This window comes from Vitis vinifera, chromosome 2 (genome assembly GCF_030704535.1).
Source record: "Vitis vinifera cultivar Pinot Noir 40024 chromosome 2, ASM3070453v1".
Lineage (NCBI taxonomy): Eukaryota > Viridiplantae > Streptophyta > Magnoliopsida > Vitales > Vitaceae > Vitis > Vitis vinifera.
In genome coordinates, this window is record NC_081806.1 from 5,623,847 (window position 1) to 5,640,916 (window position 17,070).

General features: G+C 35.0%; 3 protein-coding genes across 10 annotated transcripts in view; all 3 read left to right on the forward strand.

Moving 5' to 3' along the window:
* LOC100254854 (DNA mismatch repair protein MSH4) overlaps positions 1–3,660 on the forward strand; it is a 24,621-nt gene extending 20,961 nt beyond the window's left edge. For 2 of the 7 annotated variants that reach the window (XR_009464491.1, XM_059733798.1), the window contains exons 20-22: positions 610–662; positions 852–950; positions 2,560–2,647. Coding sequence is in view for 4 of the 7 variants with exons in the window: in XM_059733798.1 (XP_059589781.1) it covers positions 610–662; positions 852–950; positions 2,560–2,611 (204 nt within the window). In the remaining 3 variants the exon portion in view is untranslated. Of the gene's footprint in view, positions 1–609; positions 663–851; positions 951–2,361; positions 2,477–2,559; positions 2,683–3,169 lie in introns of those variants that run through there. The other 5 variants (XM_059733794.1, XM_059733795.1, XM_059733792.1 and 2 more) reach the window with 5 other exon arrangements.
* A 1,933-nt stretch (positions 3,661–5,593) lies between these two features.
* On the forward strand, positions 5,594–9,018 carry LOC100852834 (uncharacterized). The gene is made up of 2 exons (XM_003635355.4): positions 5,594–5,746; positions 8,049–9,018. The coding sequence occupies exon 2, from the start codon at positions 8,051–8,053 to the stop codon at positions 8,768–8,770; it is 720 nt and encodes a 239-aa protein (XP_003635403.1). The 5' UTR covers positions 5,594–5,746; positions 8,049–8,050; the 3' UTR covers positions 8,771–9,018.
* Positions 9,019–9,599: 581 nt separating this feature from the next.
* On the forward strand, positions 9,600–16,005 carry LOC100854110 (uncharacterized). Of its 2 annotated transcripts, none has more exons than XM_059733806.1 (7): positions 9,600–10,159; positions 11,233–11,606; positions 11,955–12,182; positions 12,368–12,722; positions 12,802–12,929; positions 13,089–13,224; positions 15,672–16,005. In XM_059733806.1, the coding sequence occupies exons 2-7, from the start codon at positions 11,263–11,265 to the stop codon at positions 15,909–15,911; spliced, it is 1,431 nt and encodes a 476-aa protein (XP_059589789.1). In that variant the 5' UTR covers positions 9,600–10,159; positions 11,233–11,262; the 3' UTR covers positions 15,912–16,005. The 2 variants fall into 2 exon arrangements, with proteins under 2 accessions (XP_059589789.1, XP_059589790.1); XM_059733807.1 differs by having other exon boundaries at positions 9,973–10,164.
* Positions 16,006–17,070: the final 1,065 nt, after the last annotated feature.

The window sequence follows — 17,070 nt, forward strand, 5'->3', positions numbered from 1 at the left end:
AAAAATAATTGAGAATTAGATTTAAGAACTGTTCTCAAAAACTAATTTTTGAAAACTGTTTCAAAATGTTGCCAAACAGGCCCTTCCTGAAGATCCTGAAATTTGTAACATGGGTCAAAATTTTGTCAAGTTTTCTTTGCTAAGTTCCATTCCTTTTGCAATGTAGCTTCAGTACACCCATTCCTTCTCAACTGGCTTGTGGATGTTGCTGAGCAGCAATGAAGCATGGCCAAATGTTTATATTTGCTATAGAAACTCATTTTCCATTGTTGGTTCCTTTTTCAGCTATAATACATTTGGACTTTTGATGGATGGAGGACATTCTATCCTTTAGAAATGAGAATGGACAAAACTTTATAGGATTTAAATAGCTGCATCATTGAAAGTCCAAAATAAGTGCACATGGAGGATAATTTTCAATTCAGGTGTGAGGATTACTAAGAGTTTTGGGGTGTTAGTTTTGCATGCATATACATAGAGGTCCAGAGGAAACGCTTGTTCCCTTTTCCATAAAATAATGGAGTTCTTAATTAGGGATTAAATTTTTTTAATAATGAATCACTGAAGGATAATGCATCATGCTGATTTTAAGCTACTCGCATTTTACAGTTCATGACAGAGATGAAAGAAATGGCTTTTATCATGCAGAATGTCTCCCAGAGGTATATATGGATATACCTTGCTCTTTCTGTCATTTTCATGGTAATACAGGGGATTTTAATTCCTGACCTTCTATTGAGATCACAACTCATTCTGCTGGGCCAAGACACTATTGGCAGCATGATGTTCTTAATGCTTTCAACTAGGATTTATGAGAATCTGTTTCATACTAGTCTTCTTTTTTGGATAAGGAGTCTGATTGTAATGGACGAACTAGGGAGGGCTACTTCTTCTTCTGATGGATATGCAATTGCTTGGAGTTGCTGTGAGCATTTGTTATCATTCAACGCGTAACTTCTTCAACCATTTATCCTCGATCATTTCTTTGAATGAATTACAAAAATTGATAAATTATTTTAAACTTTTGCTCTAGAAAAATCTGAATCATAATTTATGTAAGGATCATTGATAGTTTTTTCTTTACCTGCTTTTTTAGAAGAAGTCTTTAAATCTTGATAACACCACTATGAAAGAGAACACTGACCATTGAAAATCCTTCTAGTGAATGTAGCAGTTTAAGTGACTAAAATAATACTAGCCACTTTTTAAAATTTATAATATTTAACTTCAAAAATAAACAAATAACTAATATGTTGAAAAGAAAATCACAAAAATAATTATCATTACAGACTAGAGCATTATGAATTGCCAAAAGTGAATGGATCAGAGCAGCTGTTTCCAAATATTTCCTTATAGCCCCTTACTTCTGTCTTATTTTTCATGGATAAAATGGAGTCCTTGTCCAGCAGTCCCCATTAACCTGTTATAACCTTGTTTTCTATGGTCTTACATTGGTAAGTGTTGATACTATACCTTCCATTGTTACCAAAGAGCTTGAAGCAAAATGATCCTGAAAATATACTGCTGTACCTGGTTTAATTCATTTTCAGGAAAAAGGATCTTTTACTGATGAGGCTGTAGCAAGAAAAATTGCATATGTGATTGACTTGCTTTCCATTCCATAATTGAAACTGAAGAGCTTAAATAGGGAGAGCCCAGTCAGCTATTTTGGCTACTTGCATGCATTGCTAGTCATTCTTGGTTTTGGGAATTGCTCAATGTTGTCAAATAGTGTCATTTGCTTGCTTTTGGATTTTTCCATCTCATCAATATTCAGTTATTCATGCTTTTGAATCTTTCAACAATTGATCCAAATATACATAGGCAAACACACACACATAATGGAAACTGAAACTTCTGTCATGCTAAATCACAGGTGTAACCAGGAAATATAGTGTCACTTGAGATGTGTCACTAAATTCTGCTTTCCCTAGGCCAGGCAAGTGAGTGTTTTCTACATGTTCAGGCGAGCACCACATCAGTTCATCACCTTAGAAAGAATAGGCTTTTGCTTTATCACACTTTCATAGTGTTTGGCAGGCAAGCATCACAACTGCCACAAATTAGACCATCATTTAATCTTTTTTTTCTTTTTTTTTGGGTCATAAATTCTATGTAAAAAAATTGCATAAAATCCAGATCAATGAAATAATGTTCATCATTGCCTGAAACTTTCAGATTCTGGCAGATAGAAGCCTAGATTAGAAATTTTCTTGTATCTTGTGATTCAATGTTACTTCTCTTTTTCCCATGATTCTGGTTCTCTAGTTTACATGTTCCAATGAGTCCCTATATGCCAGCTCCATATATGATGACCAATTCTTCTTCCAAACCAACAACTTTGCCTTCCGGATCTCTCAGTTATACTATATTTGCCACTCATATGGAGAACTTATCAGAATTAGCAACCATCTACCCAAATGTGAAAATTCTTCACTTCGATGTTGACATAAAAAACAGTCGCTTAGATTTTAAGGTGATCTTTCTGAATTTCTTTTGATTAGAAAAGTTTACCTTAGTTTGGCTTTTATTGACTGAAAATCTGATTCATTTAATTAGTTTCAACTCAAGGATGGACCAAGACATGTACCACACTATGGCCTTCTGTTAGCTGGAGTGGCAGGTTTACCAAGCTCAGTAATTAAAACTGCCATAAGCATCACTTCAAGGATCACAGAGAAGGTAATTTCCTTTAGTTAATCATTGATTCTAATCTGAAATTTAGTTCTATGGACTACATATTTGCAGCTTGTGGTTCAGAATCTCAAGACTACTAGTATTTCAATTGATATCATCAGGAAGTGCCAAAGCTTCCTGGTGCATAAGTTGTAAACCTGAAGACACGAGTCTCAAATTCACCCCCTACCAATACTTTGATGCAAATTGGAAAATATCAGAAAATATTTGCAACATGCTTACCCACAGAAAAATTATATAACTGTCTCAAGTCCAGATGAATTTTTGAAGTTCGTATCAATGCTTCTTCTTTTTTCATTTTTCTTTTGGTCAATATGGTTTGTTCTGGTGATTTGGTATTCTTAATTCATTGAAGTCTCCAACCTTGTTTTTTTTCTTCTCCAACACTAATTCTTAATTAATTCTGTCGCTGAACAGTGGTTGCCCTTATTCATGGATTGTGGCCTAATATGTTGTTATTTTTCATGTATAGGAAGTGAAAAGGATGGAAGTAAATTGCCAGCAGTATCATCCAATACAGATGGCTTATCGGCTTGCTCAGCGGCTCATATGCTTGAAATACTCCAGCCAGGATGAGGATTCAGTTCGACATGCATTACAAAATCTCAAAGAGAGCTACATTGATGGAAGGCTCTAGGTTCTGGTGAGCGGTGACAAATATCCTCTGTAATATTCTCTTCTATTTTTACAAATCGAACAAGTGTTTCTTGTTCAAATCCCTCAAGGTGAAACAATATATCTGCCCGGCTTGCCCGCTAGCTAGGCAGCACACTATAATCAATAACCATCTAGACAACCGGCACCATTATCGCTTAGCAAAAAGATCCCATTCCTCCATAAAAGATCAGCCAAGGCCCAAGATTTAATCTATGCTTATAGAATCATGTAGCATGTTTGACGGTCTTTGGCAAGAATTTAACTAATGTTTGGAAAATGAAATTCACCGGTGCGAACCAAACATAGGTAGTTTATTTTACATCAAATTCGACCATAGATGTCAGAAGCAAAGAAAATCTCCCGATGGTACTTAAATTGTGTAAAATTTATGCAGTTTGTAAAGAACACCATAATGACAAAAGCCCACGTCACATATTGATGCATTTGGAGATTAACATGTACAACACTACTAATAATTTGAAAATGCAGTAGGCATAGGATATATTTGAACATTTTGACCTATATCAGAATAAATATGGACAAAAAGCAAGGTTCAAGATTTGAGACAACCTGCTTGGTCAGATGATCGATTATTTGGTTTAATGTAGCTGGTCTCAGGAAGCATCTTATACCCCTCTAATGAGAAGCGCATATGCATCAACACACCCCTTAACCAGCAGGAATTGGTTTCTTCTACCGTAAAATATTACACTTGCAATAACATGACCAACCCTATCCCGCCCCAAAATAAACAAATACATAAAGGAAATGAAATGAACAAGGGTTTTTAATAGTCTAACACTGATAAAAAATCACATATACCTCATCATTGTACTTCATTGTATGAAGTGTAAACAGGATGCAGTTTGTGAAAGAACGCCATTATGACAATTGCCCACATCAACAAATTGATATATTTTAAGATAGAATTACTGATAACATAAAATTGGAGCACGCACAGAATTTATTTAACAATTGACCTACTTCAAAACAATATCAGGGTACCCTTGTTAAATGCCCACCTTTTGCAGCCAAGTGAATCTAGTCACAAACGAATCCTATTTAATGGTTTAAACACACGCACGCACACACAGGATGCAGTTTTATTACATTTTTAACTAAATTATTATTTTTTTTAATTTTTATTAAATAATTAAATTTTTTATATAATATTTATTTTGTTAAAAATAGCAAGTGGTGATAGATATATCATATATGCCTTTTTAGCATTGCAAAGAGTAAAAAGTTGCATCATATTATTTTATATTTTATATTTTATATTTTATAATTTTATACATCCACGGTAAGATAAAAATTTAAATGATTTTAATTCTATATAATTTTATTTATTCATAAAAACAAAAACAAAAAAAAGTGAAAGAATGAAAAGGGTATTTAGGTCATTAAAAGATAGGGATTATTATTTTCTTTTATCTTTTTAAGAGGATTGTAATTTGGGTAGGTTGATCAAATCGATGTCTAATTTGAACTTAATTCGAATTAAAAAACAATTCACCAAACTCATCTCAATTCAACTTCTAACTCGAAGTACTCGATCAAATCCTAATATAATTTAATTTCTCTAAATTTGGGTTGATTAGGTTAGATTCGGGACTCATCGGATTGCATAATTCAAAATTCATTCTTAGTCGAGATGCACGGTTATAAAAAATAATAAATTTATATCAAAATTGTTCCTAATATAATTTAATTTCTCTAAATTTGGGTTGATTAGGTTAGATTCGGGACTCATCGGGTTGCATAATTCAAAATTCATTCTTAGTCGAGATGCACGGTTATAAAAAATAATAAATTTATATCAAAATTGTTAATATTCGGACATCCACGGTTATAAAAAAAAAATAATAATTCAAAATTCATCCTTAATATTTAAATTTTTTTATATATTTATATCAAAATTGTAATAATAAATAGTAAAAAATTTCAAGATAGCAATAAAATTGTAAAAATAAATTTATATACCTTTCTTAAAAAATGAAAAAAAAAACTATGCAATATAATAAAATTTTATATTTTTTCTTAAAAATATAAAAATAAAATGAATATTATTATCCTGATAATATATATTATAAATATTATCAAAATATTGAATCGGATTTGTGTTAGGGTTGGATTGTCCAAAGTCATCGGATTGGATTGGGCGAACCCGCCAAAAGATTGGGTTTCGTTGGGCCAACCCGCCCAAAGTTACAGGCCTATTTTTTATCCTTCTTTTGAAATGAGAGGAGGGTACAGACCCTACTTACTCCCAAACAGACCTCATCTGTCTCCTCTCCCACTCTCCAGTCTCCTCCGTCTTTCTCTTCTCAATCGATTCACCCACCATACTCTCTTCATCCTCACCGCAACCCACCACTCTTTCTCTCCGAAGGTAAAAGTTAAAACCCCTGCTTTCCATTTTCATATTTTTTTTGATTTGATTTCTCTTCACTTCACATTTTGGAGATTTTGCTGGCCTATAGTGGGAAGCGAGGTGTTGCAACTATTTGGGAAATTTCACTCGAAGGATTCTATTGTAGCTAACGCTAAATTTTTTGTTCTTATTCTTAAGAAGGGAGGAGTGGAAGACATTAAGGATTTTAGGAGCCTCCCCGATAAGTTTGTCGCCTTCAGTAGCTTTCTGGGTTTACCAGTGACGGGGTTTGAGAAGGAAAGCAATTCCCTTCTTTGGAAGTTAGAGTCAAGAAAAGGTCGTGGAGTTAAGATTACTAGGGGAAAGAAGAAATCGCCTTTGGCTACTCGATTGGAGAGGGAGATCAGAAAACTAGAATGCTCGGTTAATTATGATTCCCACTCTCGGCCAGGGAAGGGGCAGGGGTGCTGGAGTCTGTGCTCCTTCTCTTTGAGGCTGCTCTCCCGTTTTGTAGCTTGGTGGTGGGTGTTGGGGTCCAGATGGTCTCTAGGGCGTCTTATGTTTTATGCTACTCTTTAGGGGTTTGTTTTGGTGTGGGTGGTGCTTTCAGTAATGGGCTTTCCCGATAAGGAGAGTCCAGTTGTTTGCTGGTTTTTGTGTTCTGGGATGATTGGTTTTTCCGTTTCTCTTTCTCTCTTTCTGGCCTTTAGGCATGGGTTGTATACTTCGTTGTGAACTTGGCTACGCCTTTTGCGTTTTTTAATATACTCTCATTTACCTATTAAAAAAAAGGATTTTAGGCAATCTTTATAACCTTCAAGCGGAAGTTCTAGCTAATAGGCTGAAAATGATGGTTAGATAGGTGGTATCAGAAAACCAAAATGCTATTATGAGGGGTAGACAAATCCTTGTAGCAGTTCTGATTCCAAATCAGGTCGTTGACTCAAGGAAATGAAGCTCCAAGGCAGGTTTAGGTGGTAAATTGGATATCGAAAAAACATATGGCCATGTGGATTTGAAGTTTCTCCTTTCACTTTCGGAAAGGATGGGTTTTGATGAGAAAGTAGATACGCTTTTGCATATCCACTATGAGGATGCTAGTTCTAGTCAATGGTACCCCCACAGATTCTAGATTTCAGGAGGCTTGCCGGGTGGGGGGATCCTCTTTGACCCTATCTATTTGTGATAGTTATGGAAGACCATAGTTTTGTAGTATCCAAGGCTGAAAAAGGAGGATTCATTAATGGCTTCAAGGTTGACGGTAGAGGGGGAGAAGGAATGTATGTCTCCTACCTTTTGTTTGCAAATGATACTCTTCTCTTTTAGAGGCCAACAAGGATCTACTAGAAGTGGATCATAATTCTTTTTGAGGTTGTGTTAGGTTTGAAAACAAACATGCAAAAATGTGAATTTATGCCAGTGGGAAAAGTAGAGGAAGAGGGCAGATTGGTGTGTGTGTTTAGGTGTAAGGTGGGGAGGCTTCTTGCTTCTTACCTTGGTTTGCCTTTGGGAGCATCTTATAAGTCTTGTGCAGGGTGGGATACTATAGAGGAGAGATTCCAAAGGAGATTGACCTCTTAGATGAAGCAATACTTGTCCTAGGGAGGAAGATTAGTTCTTATTAATAGCACTCTCTTGAGCCTTCCGATCTATTTCATGTTCTTTTTTTAATCCTTTTGGAAAAATGGGGAGCAAATTAGAAAGAACTAAGAGAGATTTTTTGTGGGGAAATCTGTAGGAAGGAAAAAACAATGTGTCTAATGAGGTGGTCTAATGTTTGTAAGGATGAAAATATGGAGGTTTGGAAATTAGAAGATACGAGGCCCTTAATTGGGCATTACTAGGCAAATGGTTGTGAAGGTTTGCTCGAGTGTGAGAGTGTGAGAGAAAGATCGTTTTTAGAAAATTCAGGGAATTGGATGGGTGATGGAGTACTCTAGAGGTGGTTTTGGTTTGTTTGAAGGTTGTTGCTTGTATATGCCTTGTGGTATTTACCGTTTTATTATTTTGTGTATATTAACCATATACATAGGGTCCAACCCCGTCCTTTGGTGCTCCTTAATAGTCTCTGTTCTTGTTTATGAAAAAACAAAAATGCTAATATGAGTTGGTAGTAGTATAAAGGTAGAACTTGCTAGCTCCTCTCTCTCTCTCCTCTTTTTGCCTTTTTAATCTACATGTTAATGCACATGGCCATGTATGACCTAATAACAGTCAATTAAGAAATTGAATTTCTGTTCCACCCATGAGAATATGGCTTATATGGCTTTATGTGTTTTATCATATCATTCTTCTTATTATAATTTTTTATCTATTATAGGAATGAGCCGGTCACAAGGATCATCACTTAAAAGAAAACGGCCAGACACAAACACAGCCTCTCAACCTCTGCTAGATGCTGAGCGTGTTCTTTATGATCTGATACGAAGTAAAGAAGACATGGGAATCTGGACGCGAGACATGAAACGGGAAACAAACCTCCCTGACAATGTGGTCACTAAGTCCCTCAAGGCTCTCCAAGTCAAGAAATTAATAAAAGAGGTAGTGAACATCCAAAGTAAGGGGAGAAAACACTACATGGCGGTAGAGTTTGAACCATCAAAAGAACTTACTGGAGGTGCATGGTATGTGGAGGGGAACCTTGATACAGAATACATAAAGATTCTTAAAGAGACATGCGTAAGGGTCTTATCTAAGCTGAAGGTTGCTACAGCAGAGGGAATTTCAGAGTCAATAAATAAGACAGGTCTCTGTGCTACTGAATGCTCTACCCAACAAATTGCAGAGATATTGAGGGCTTTGGTATTGGACAATGAGATTATGGAGGTGAGAAGTTCTGGTTCTGGGGAATTTTCTTCTATTCCAATTGGGGCAGTTTGTTATAGATGCACAAATAAGGGAGGCCTTGGAGGAGGGGGTCCAACAATAGGGGCCATGGCTTCAATTCCGTGTGGTGTTTGTCCTCGGATAACTCAGTGCACACCGGATGGCATCATCTCGCCAAAGACCTGTGCCTACTACACCAAGTGGTTGGATTTTTAAACACATTTTATTCAGATTTTTATAGGAAGTTACAAGCAAATTTTATTAGTGTGGCATTGCATAGCTTGGATGCCCCTTATTTATTTTAATGAATTTCATTCATGTTCTCTGTAGACTTACCTAATCCCCTCTGTGCCTTACCTTTGTTCGAGTGTCTTTGTTTCAACCTCCTCGTAAGGTGAATTTCACTCACCTCGATTGTTTAAGTTATATACACTTAAGCATTATTAATCTCAAATTTTATCAAATACCATCTTGGGTTTCTAATTTCACTCACTTCCTTTTTTTATTTTTTATTATCCCTCTGATATATTTATACTTCCAAATTTACTTTTATTTTTTGAATTTTATTTTACTTTCATACTTAGTATTATAAAATAATGCATTTAGGTTAAAAACTAATATTTTCTATGATTTGAATTTATTTTTAGTTTTTATTTTTATGCTCCTATTTTATTTGATTTTTATTGTTATAAGTCTTCATTTTCTGGAATTTTATTTTATTTTTTGTTTTAAAAAATCACTTACCAATACCATTTTCAAAGAATCACTTCCAATAAATCTCTAAATTTTTTTGAATTTATTTTCATAAAATAATAATAATTTCTATATAAAATGTAATAATTCTTTGGAATTTCCCTTATCGATCAAGCTTGTGGAGAAATGATCGAAGCATCGATGATGCGATTGTTGGATTCCACATTGGATATCTGCTAAGAATTCATCGGTGAAGTTATAGCTCTCGAACAAGTGATGAGGATAAGGTTGCCTAGGTCAATGGATCGTAGCATTTAATCTTCTCACTTTCAATTACGAAATAGGCTAGTGAAAGACGAAATCCTCTCATAGGCATTGCACTCCTTTGGTTTGGCTTAGTCGTGAAAAGAGGAAGTCTCCCCTAGCTATGGATCTACCATATATAATTCTAATGTAAGTTGGTGAAGGCAAAGACCAGCCATTTGGATAAAGAATATCTCTACGGCAAGAAACCAAACCTAGGGAGTGATGATCGGCTTGTTACTTTTAAAAATATTTGGATATTCAAATTTTTGAAGGTAACTTCGTATTCTTTAAATAAAAATTAATATTATTTTTTATTTTAAAAATTGGTAAACAGAAAATATACCATTGACTAAACACAAAACACTCTTTTTAAGGCTTTTACATAATCGCTAGATCTCAGATAAGGGTAACGGTAGATAATTAGTCGTACGGTAGATAATTAGTCGTGCCGGCCGCAGACCGAAGTGATCCTCGTGGCCCTCGTGGCAGATGCGCCAATATATATAAAACTGGAGAGAAGAGCAGAGAAGAAACCCTCGTTTTTGAAATATCTCTCTGGAGAACTGATTTCCTCACAGTCGGATCTCCACGATTCTCTCCAGCGAGGTAGGGTCAGATTCCAATCTCAATCTCCGTTCACCGCCTTCTTTCCATTCCATTTCTTTGGTTTTGCTTCGATTGTTTCTGGATCTGTAGCTCCTTTCTCCAAGTTTTGAATTTTTTCCGATTTATTCGTGTTTGATTGTTGTTTCCTCTGTCGTGTTTCCTGGATTCATTGGTAGGTTGTGTTATAGATCGAGATCTGCATGTAGTGTTTTTTTTTTTTTTTTAGTTTATTGGTTTAGGTTCCGTACGGTTGCGGTGATCTGTTTGGTTGCTGAGAAAGCAGAGGAGGAGAAGGATTGGAAGTGGAGGTTTGAGTTTTGTTTGGTATTTTTTTGGTGATGGAAGGGACAACTGCTTTCTGTTGACCGAGAAAGGGAAATTGAGGGCGTCTTTGGGTAAGAGAAATGGGAAGGATTTGGAAATAAAAAGAGAAAAAATGTTGACTAGAAGGCTTTTTTTGGTAGATAAGAAAACAAGATGTTTACATTCATCAAGTGATGTTTTAATGAAATTAGTTTTGAAAATAGTTGGAATGCGAATTTTAATTTTCAGTTTTTTGAAAAAATAAAATCCGCCATAGTTTTTATCTACTTTCAGGGGTAATTTGCTGTATATTTTTACGGCCTTGATGAGAGTGCAAGGTATTTTTTCCCTCACTTTGGATGTTGACATGAACAATCAAGCTATGTTCAGTAGAAATTGTGAATTTGGGTGTCTGTAATTCAAAGTTGGTCTTGTTATCCCTGGGTTATGTGGAATTATCACCTTGAAATTCCAATTTAAATATAGCCTTACAAGGAAAAAAAATCAAATTTAAACCTCCAATTTTGATTTGCTTTTTGATTACTTCATATGATTCTGAACTGAATATGAATTCATAGTCCTCCATGATTGTTATTCAGTATTTTAGATAAGTTTTCAATTGATTCTAATTTCATAAGTTTATTTAAATCACCTATTTTGTCATTTAGAAAGGTATTTGAGTGTTTGTTCTTTGAATGGAAGATTGCATCATCTATTATATTGGTATTGATTACTTATTTATTCATGTTTTTGGTGAATGGCTGGTGTAGGTTGGACCTGTATAATTTAAGCTCAACAAGATGGGAGGAGGATTTAGGGTGCTTCATCTTGTCAGGCCATTTCTCTCGTTCCTGCCAGAAGTTCAGAATGCTGACCGGAAAATCCCATTTAGAGAGAAGGTTATATACACTGTGATCTCTCTCTTTATCTTTTTGGTATGCAGTCAGCTACCACTGTATGGAATACACTCTACAACAGGTGCTGATCCATTCTATTGGATGCGTGTTATTCTTGCCTCAAGCCGTGGAACTGTGATGGAGTTGGGGATCACCCCAATTGTGACTTCTGGACTGGTGATGCAACTCTTGGCTGGGTCAAAGATTATTGAAGTGGACAACAATGTGCGTGAGGATCGTGCTCTCTTGTAAGTATCCTTTAGGCTAAGTTCTATTTGGGTTTTTGGTCAGATGTGATACATTTCTTGTACTATTTGTGATTCAGATATATTATTCTCCCTGCTACATTTGTTACATAGTTGATGTTTTAACAGATTGAAAGGCCTCTAGTAGATCTACTGTTTTTCTGCTAACTATAGCGTTGTGCATGTATTCTATGTTCACATTTATTCTAGATGCTTGTGCTTTTGTTGGTGCTTGCACAAATTGCAGTTTTCAGGAATAACTGAAGTAGATTTCAATTTTTTTGCTAGTCTAATTTCCTTATGTAACCTGTTCTATATATATACAACAATCTGATTTTCTCTGCCTCTCAGGAATGGTGCACAAAAGCTACTGGGCATCCTGATAGCTGTTGGTGAAGCTGTTGCATATGTTCTCTCAGGAATGTATGGCAGTGTTAGCCAACTTGGAGTTGGAAATGCCATCCTTATTATTGTTCAACTCTGCTTTGCTGGTATCATTGTGATATGTTTAGATGAACTTCTGCAGAAAGGATATGGCCTTGGCTCTGGAATTTCTCTTTTCATAGCAACTAATATCTGGTTAGCATCTGCTTCTTTTTCTGGGATTTTTTTTAATTAATTTATGATTTTGAACATGGAATATTTGAAGAAGCTTTATTGTCTAGCAGCCAGTGTCTGGTGAATGGTGGGCCCATTTTCTGGGTGGACCATTAACTCTACTGTCAAGTAGTGATTGCTAATGAATTGTTTTGATCAATTGGCAGTGAAAACATCATCTGGAAGGCTTTTAGCCCCACCACTATTAATAGTGGTCGTGGAGCTGAATTTGAAGGTGCTGTTATTGCTCTCTTCCATCTGCTAATAACTCGCACAGATAAGGTTCGTGCTCTACGGGAGGCTTTCTATCGGCAGAACCTTCCAAATGTGACAAATTTGCTTGCAACGGTCTTGATCTTCCTTATTGTTATCTACTTCCAAGGATTCCGGGTGGTTTTGCCTGTGCGGTCAAAGAATGCTCGTGGACAGCAGGGTTCATATCCTATCAAGCTGTTCTACACCTCCAACATGCCCATCATTCTACAGTCTGCTCTTGTTACCAACCTATACTTTATATCCCAGGTACTGGAGCTTTAAGCTTGTATACACAGGTTGGGGTCATTTTCTTCTGGTGTTATACTAACAATTTTATTTCTTACAGTTGCTGTACAGGAGGTACAGTGGAAATTTCCTTGTAAATCTCTTGGGCAAGTGGAAGGAATCTGAATATTCAGGCGGTCAATACATCCCTGTTGGTGGTCTTGCTTATTATATAACCGCACCATCAAGGTGACATGATCATCTTTGACTTTTTTTATATCGTCTATGTTATACCTTGCATTTTTGTTTGTTGAGTTGTCTATTTGCTATGTTTACTTTCCCTGCTCTCTCAGCCAATGCTTAATAAATGATTGTACTCCATTAACACGCTTTGACAATATGTTGCAGCTTGGCCGATATGGCAGCCAATCCTTTTCATGCTCTCTTCTATCTAATCTTTATGTTGGCTGCCTGTGCACTTTTCTCAAAGACTTGGATTGAAGTATCTGGATCCTCTGCTAGAGATGTGGCTAAGCAGCTCAAGGTATGAATTCTTTGGGACTATACTTGTCTTAATTTTGTCATCCCCTTCCTACTTTTGTGCTGTTATTGAAATGAGGGTTTTGTTTTGGGGGCCAAGGATCTTTTAACAATATGGGACTTGTTAACTTGTGTTAAAATCAATTACCATAGTTCCATTTTTTTCATGTATTTACCTTGGGAGATTAGCCTCCTATCCCAGGGTCCAGAGTAATCGGGCTCAATAGGCCCAAGGATGAAAATTTTTGTTTTTTTGGCCGAAATTTCGTGTTTTGGAGGCTGGCGAAACAAAAGAGGGGGCAAAATGTCGACAGAAGAAATATCCGTAAATTTCGCCAAAAATCGGAGAAATTTCGGTGATTTTTTGAAAAAATTGCCTCCGGTTGGAAAATTTTGGAGAAAAATCGTTTTGTTTCAGTTTATTTCGGCGATTTTCCAGCAAAAAAACAGAAATTTTCCTACCATGCACAGGATACAAAATCTAATCATGATTTGTAGGCAAAGGTTATGTTTTTCAGCCTGGCTCAAAAATCGTGGATTTGGGGTTCATGAAATTTAAATCCAATGGCACAACAGCAAAGAGACCCCTAAAACAGATCCAGAAAACTCAGGGAGCAAAAGAAAAGCAATTTTTTTTTGTTATCTTTGGGGGTTTTGCGTGGATTTTCTCGGAAATCAAACGAGGATGAATTTTCCCAGAAATTGAATGGGGGATGGATTTTCTATGGAATCAAATGGGGGTTGCAAAAAAAATAATAATAACATGATTAGATTAGTACCTGCGAGGATTGTGAGTGGTAGAGGAAAATAGGGCTTTTTTAGGGATTCTGTCATAGGGCATCTTCAGAAAAGGGCTTCTTGATGCCCGAGTGAGAGAAGTGGTGTGGCCTTTTGAAGGAAACAAATCATGACCCCTGTGCATCTGATGGTCCAAATTGAAGCTGGATGTGATCCAACAGTCAGAATTGAACCTCAAGCTATGTGATAATATGTATAAATTATTGATATTTACTAGAATACGTTTTTCATAAAGCTTCAAAATGAGTGTACAAGTACAACCGACATAATATAATTATGTCTGATATCGCAAATCATATTATATATATATATATCAAATTCTTCAATAAAACAACTTTAAATCGTCTATTATACTTCTAGTTACATTACTACGAGGTTTTTTTACATTTCCATGAGTTTTGATCAATTTTTTGCTTACCAAATTTTTTTTCCAAAATATCCGTCGATATTTCTCCGATATATCCAATATATACGTAAAATCAAGTTATCGATATTTTCATCCTTGAATGGGCCCAGTCTTTTTTTCTAACAGATTTCAGGTATGGGAACCATAGATCCTTTGGCTTTGGGACATGCTAGGCATTGTAAATAACTAATCACTAGTAGTCTATTACTTGCCTGCATGGATGCATCATACTTGATGTTTTAATATAAATGGGTTGATTGGTTGGGTCCAGGTTATGCAATTCTGGACCTAGTCAAAATAACAAATAGTGTTAGTCTGAGGCGAGGCTAAATATGCCAGATCCATGTAATAGCTAGCTTACAAGATGGGCAATTATGATGATTTATGTTGCAATCTGTTTAGGTTTTGAAAGAGTCTTCCCTAAAAACATTGTTTGTTTGGTCAAGGGATTTGCTGGGAGTGGATGGTAATAATTTTATAGAGCTTATTAGTTGATTGGGGGGAGTTAGGCAATTGAGAGGCCTTTGTTGTTTGTTCTTCTGCTCTAGCCAAACCCAGTCTACTATTTTTTCTTCTCTGGATCACATTTGGACATATTGCTTGCTTATCTAAGATATTAGTTCTTTGGGCTTCCTGAATTATATGATATTGTCTGTAAATCCTATAATGTGAACCCTACCTTATTGGTATGTATTGTATATATATTTGGAATATAATCTAGAAGAATCAGGTGGTCCTCAAAATAATATAAAGAGAATCTGAAATATTATCAACTACATGAATATTAATTATTTCTTAAGATGTTTTTAAATATTAATATATTCAATAGGGAAATCATTGCATAATTGGCTTGTGGGTCATGAATTAAGATCACAGTTTAAAACAAAAATTGTGGTCTGTGAAGAACCGAACCCCATGTGAGAAACCAGACCTTGATTGAAGTAAATAGAGAATTCTTTCAGTTTAGTTTCTAAACTGTGTTGGATAAACACTTCACTTAGCAGGTTATATGCATCAGTAGTAGTGCTTCATTAAGCAATAGAGTCTTAACTATCTGGCAAACTTGGTCCTGCCATTCAGGCTGTGTCTTCGAGACTGATTTGACATTTTATTAACTTACCAAACAATTGAGTTACTGTGTATTATTTTCACGGTTCATAAAGGAAAACTATTTGTTTAACATTATGCATGTAGATTATAAGGATTGATTATGGTGGCCATCAGATGAATTCTTGATGATTTTTCAGGAGCAACAAATGGTGATGCCTGGGCACCGGGAGGCTAACTTGCAGAAAGAACTCAATCGCTACATACCCACTGCAGCAGCCTTCGGGGGTATGTGCATCGGTGCACTGACAGTGTTGGCTGATTTTATGGGGGCAATTGGCTCGGGCACAGGAATTCTTCTTGCAGTTACCATAATTTATCAGTACTTTGAAACATTTGAGAAGGAGAGAGCTAGCGAGCTCGGCTTCTTTGGATTCTAAGTTATTACAATTTTTGCCTAAGCAATGACATTTTTGATAGGTAAAAACATAAATATATATTATATATAAAGAACAAAGGTGCTCTTAAGGCCAAGCCAAAGTGGATAAATTTACAACAGGTGGTGACAAAAGGTAAAAACAGAAAAGAAGAGGAATACAAAATACCTCATCCACCTTTATCTAAAATTCAATTAATTAAAAAATTAATTAAAGGTAAAAGTCTTTTGTCTATAAATAACTTAAACATTAAATAACTTAAAGTATGTTCGATAGTAATTTTAAAAAGTGTTTTTAATTTTTTTAACATTTGAAAATTTTTATTATTAAAATATTAAAAATATTATAATCGTTTTATAAAATTATTGTTAAACACATTTTTAATCCAATACCAAAAATTATATGTGAAATTTTGTTTCATCATTTGAATTAAAAGTTCTTTGTTATTGAAGGCAATTTTGCTTATTTTCTTTCAAATTGTTTATTTCTTTAAAACCGCCTTTCAATTTTGGTTATATGTATATATGCATTTATGAGATTACTTTTAAAAAAATTTAATATTTTTGGATTTTTAGTGTTTTTACAATGTTTTTATTTATTTTTGAAAAGTTTTGCTGTTTTTAATTAATATAATTTAAAAAATAGCACTCAATTATTTATTTTTAACAATTTAAATTCAAAATTATAATTAGTGACTATGGTTTTATTCATTTAAAAAAGAAAAATTAAAATCGTGATTATTAACTACTCTTTTTTTTATAACTATTGGGATGTCTACATGGTTAAAAAGATGCTAATTTGAAAATTTTGTTTAGATGAATCTAGTTCAAAGGTTTTTTCTTTTAAATGGATTATCGTCGGGGTGAAGCTTGGTACTACGAAAATAGTTTACTTATCATCATTTTTAGAGCAGCAATAAAAATGAAAGAAATGTCATTTGGTTTACAAAATAAGTGGTACAGTATAGGAAGTTAATTATTTGGCATATGACAATCACCACTAGCACCGAACTGTCTAATCTACCACTTGGTTATTCATGTTTGCACTTAGTTTGTTCATCATGTCAAATCCCACAAGCAGAAAATATTAATTTGTTATTTTTATTTGATACGTGTCCATTGATAAATTAACCAATAATCAAAATGATTTCCACTTAGGAGAG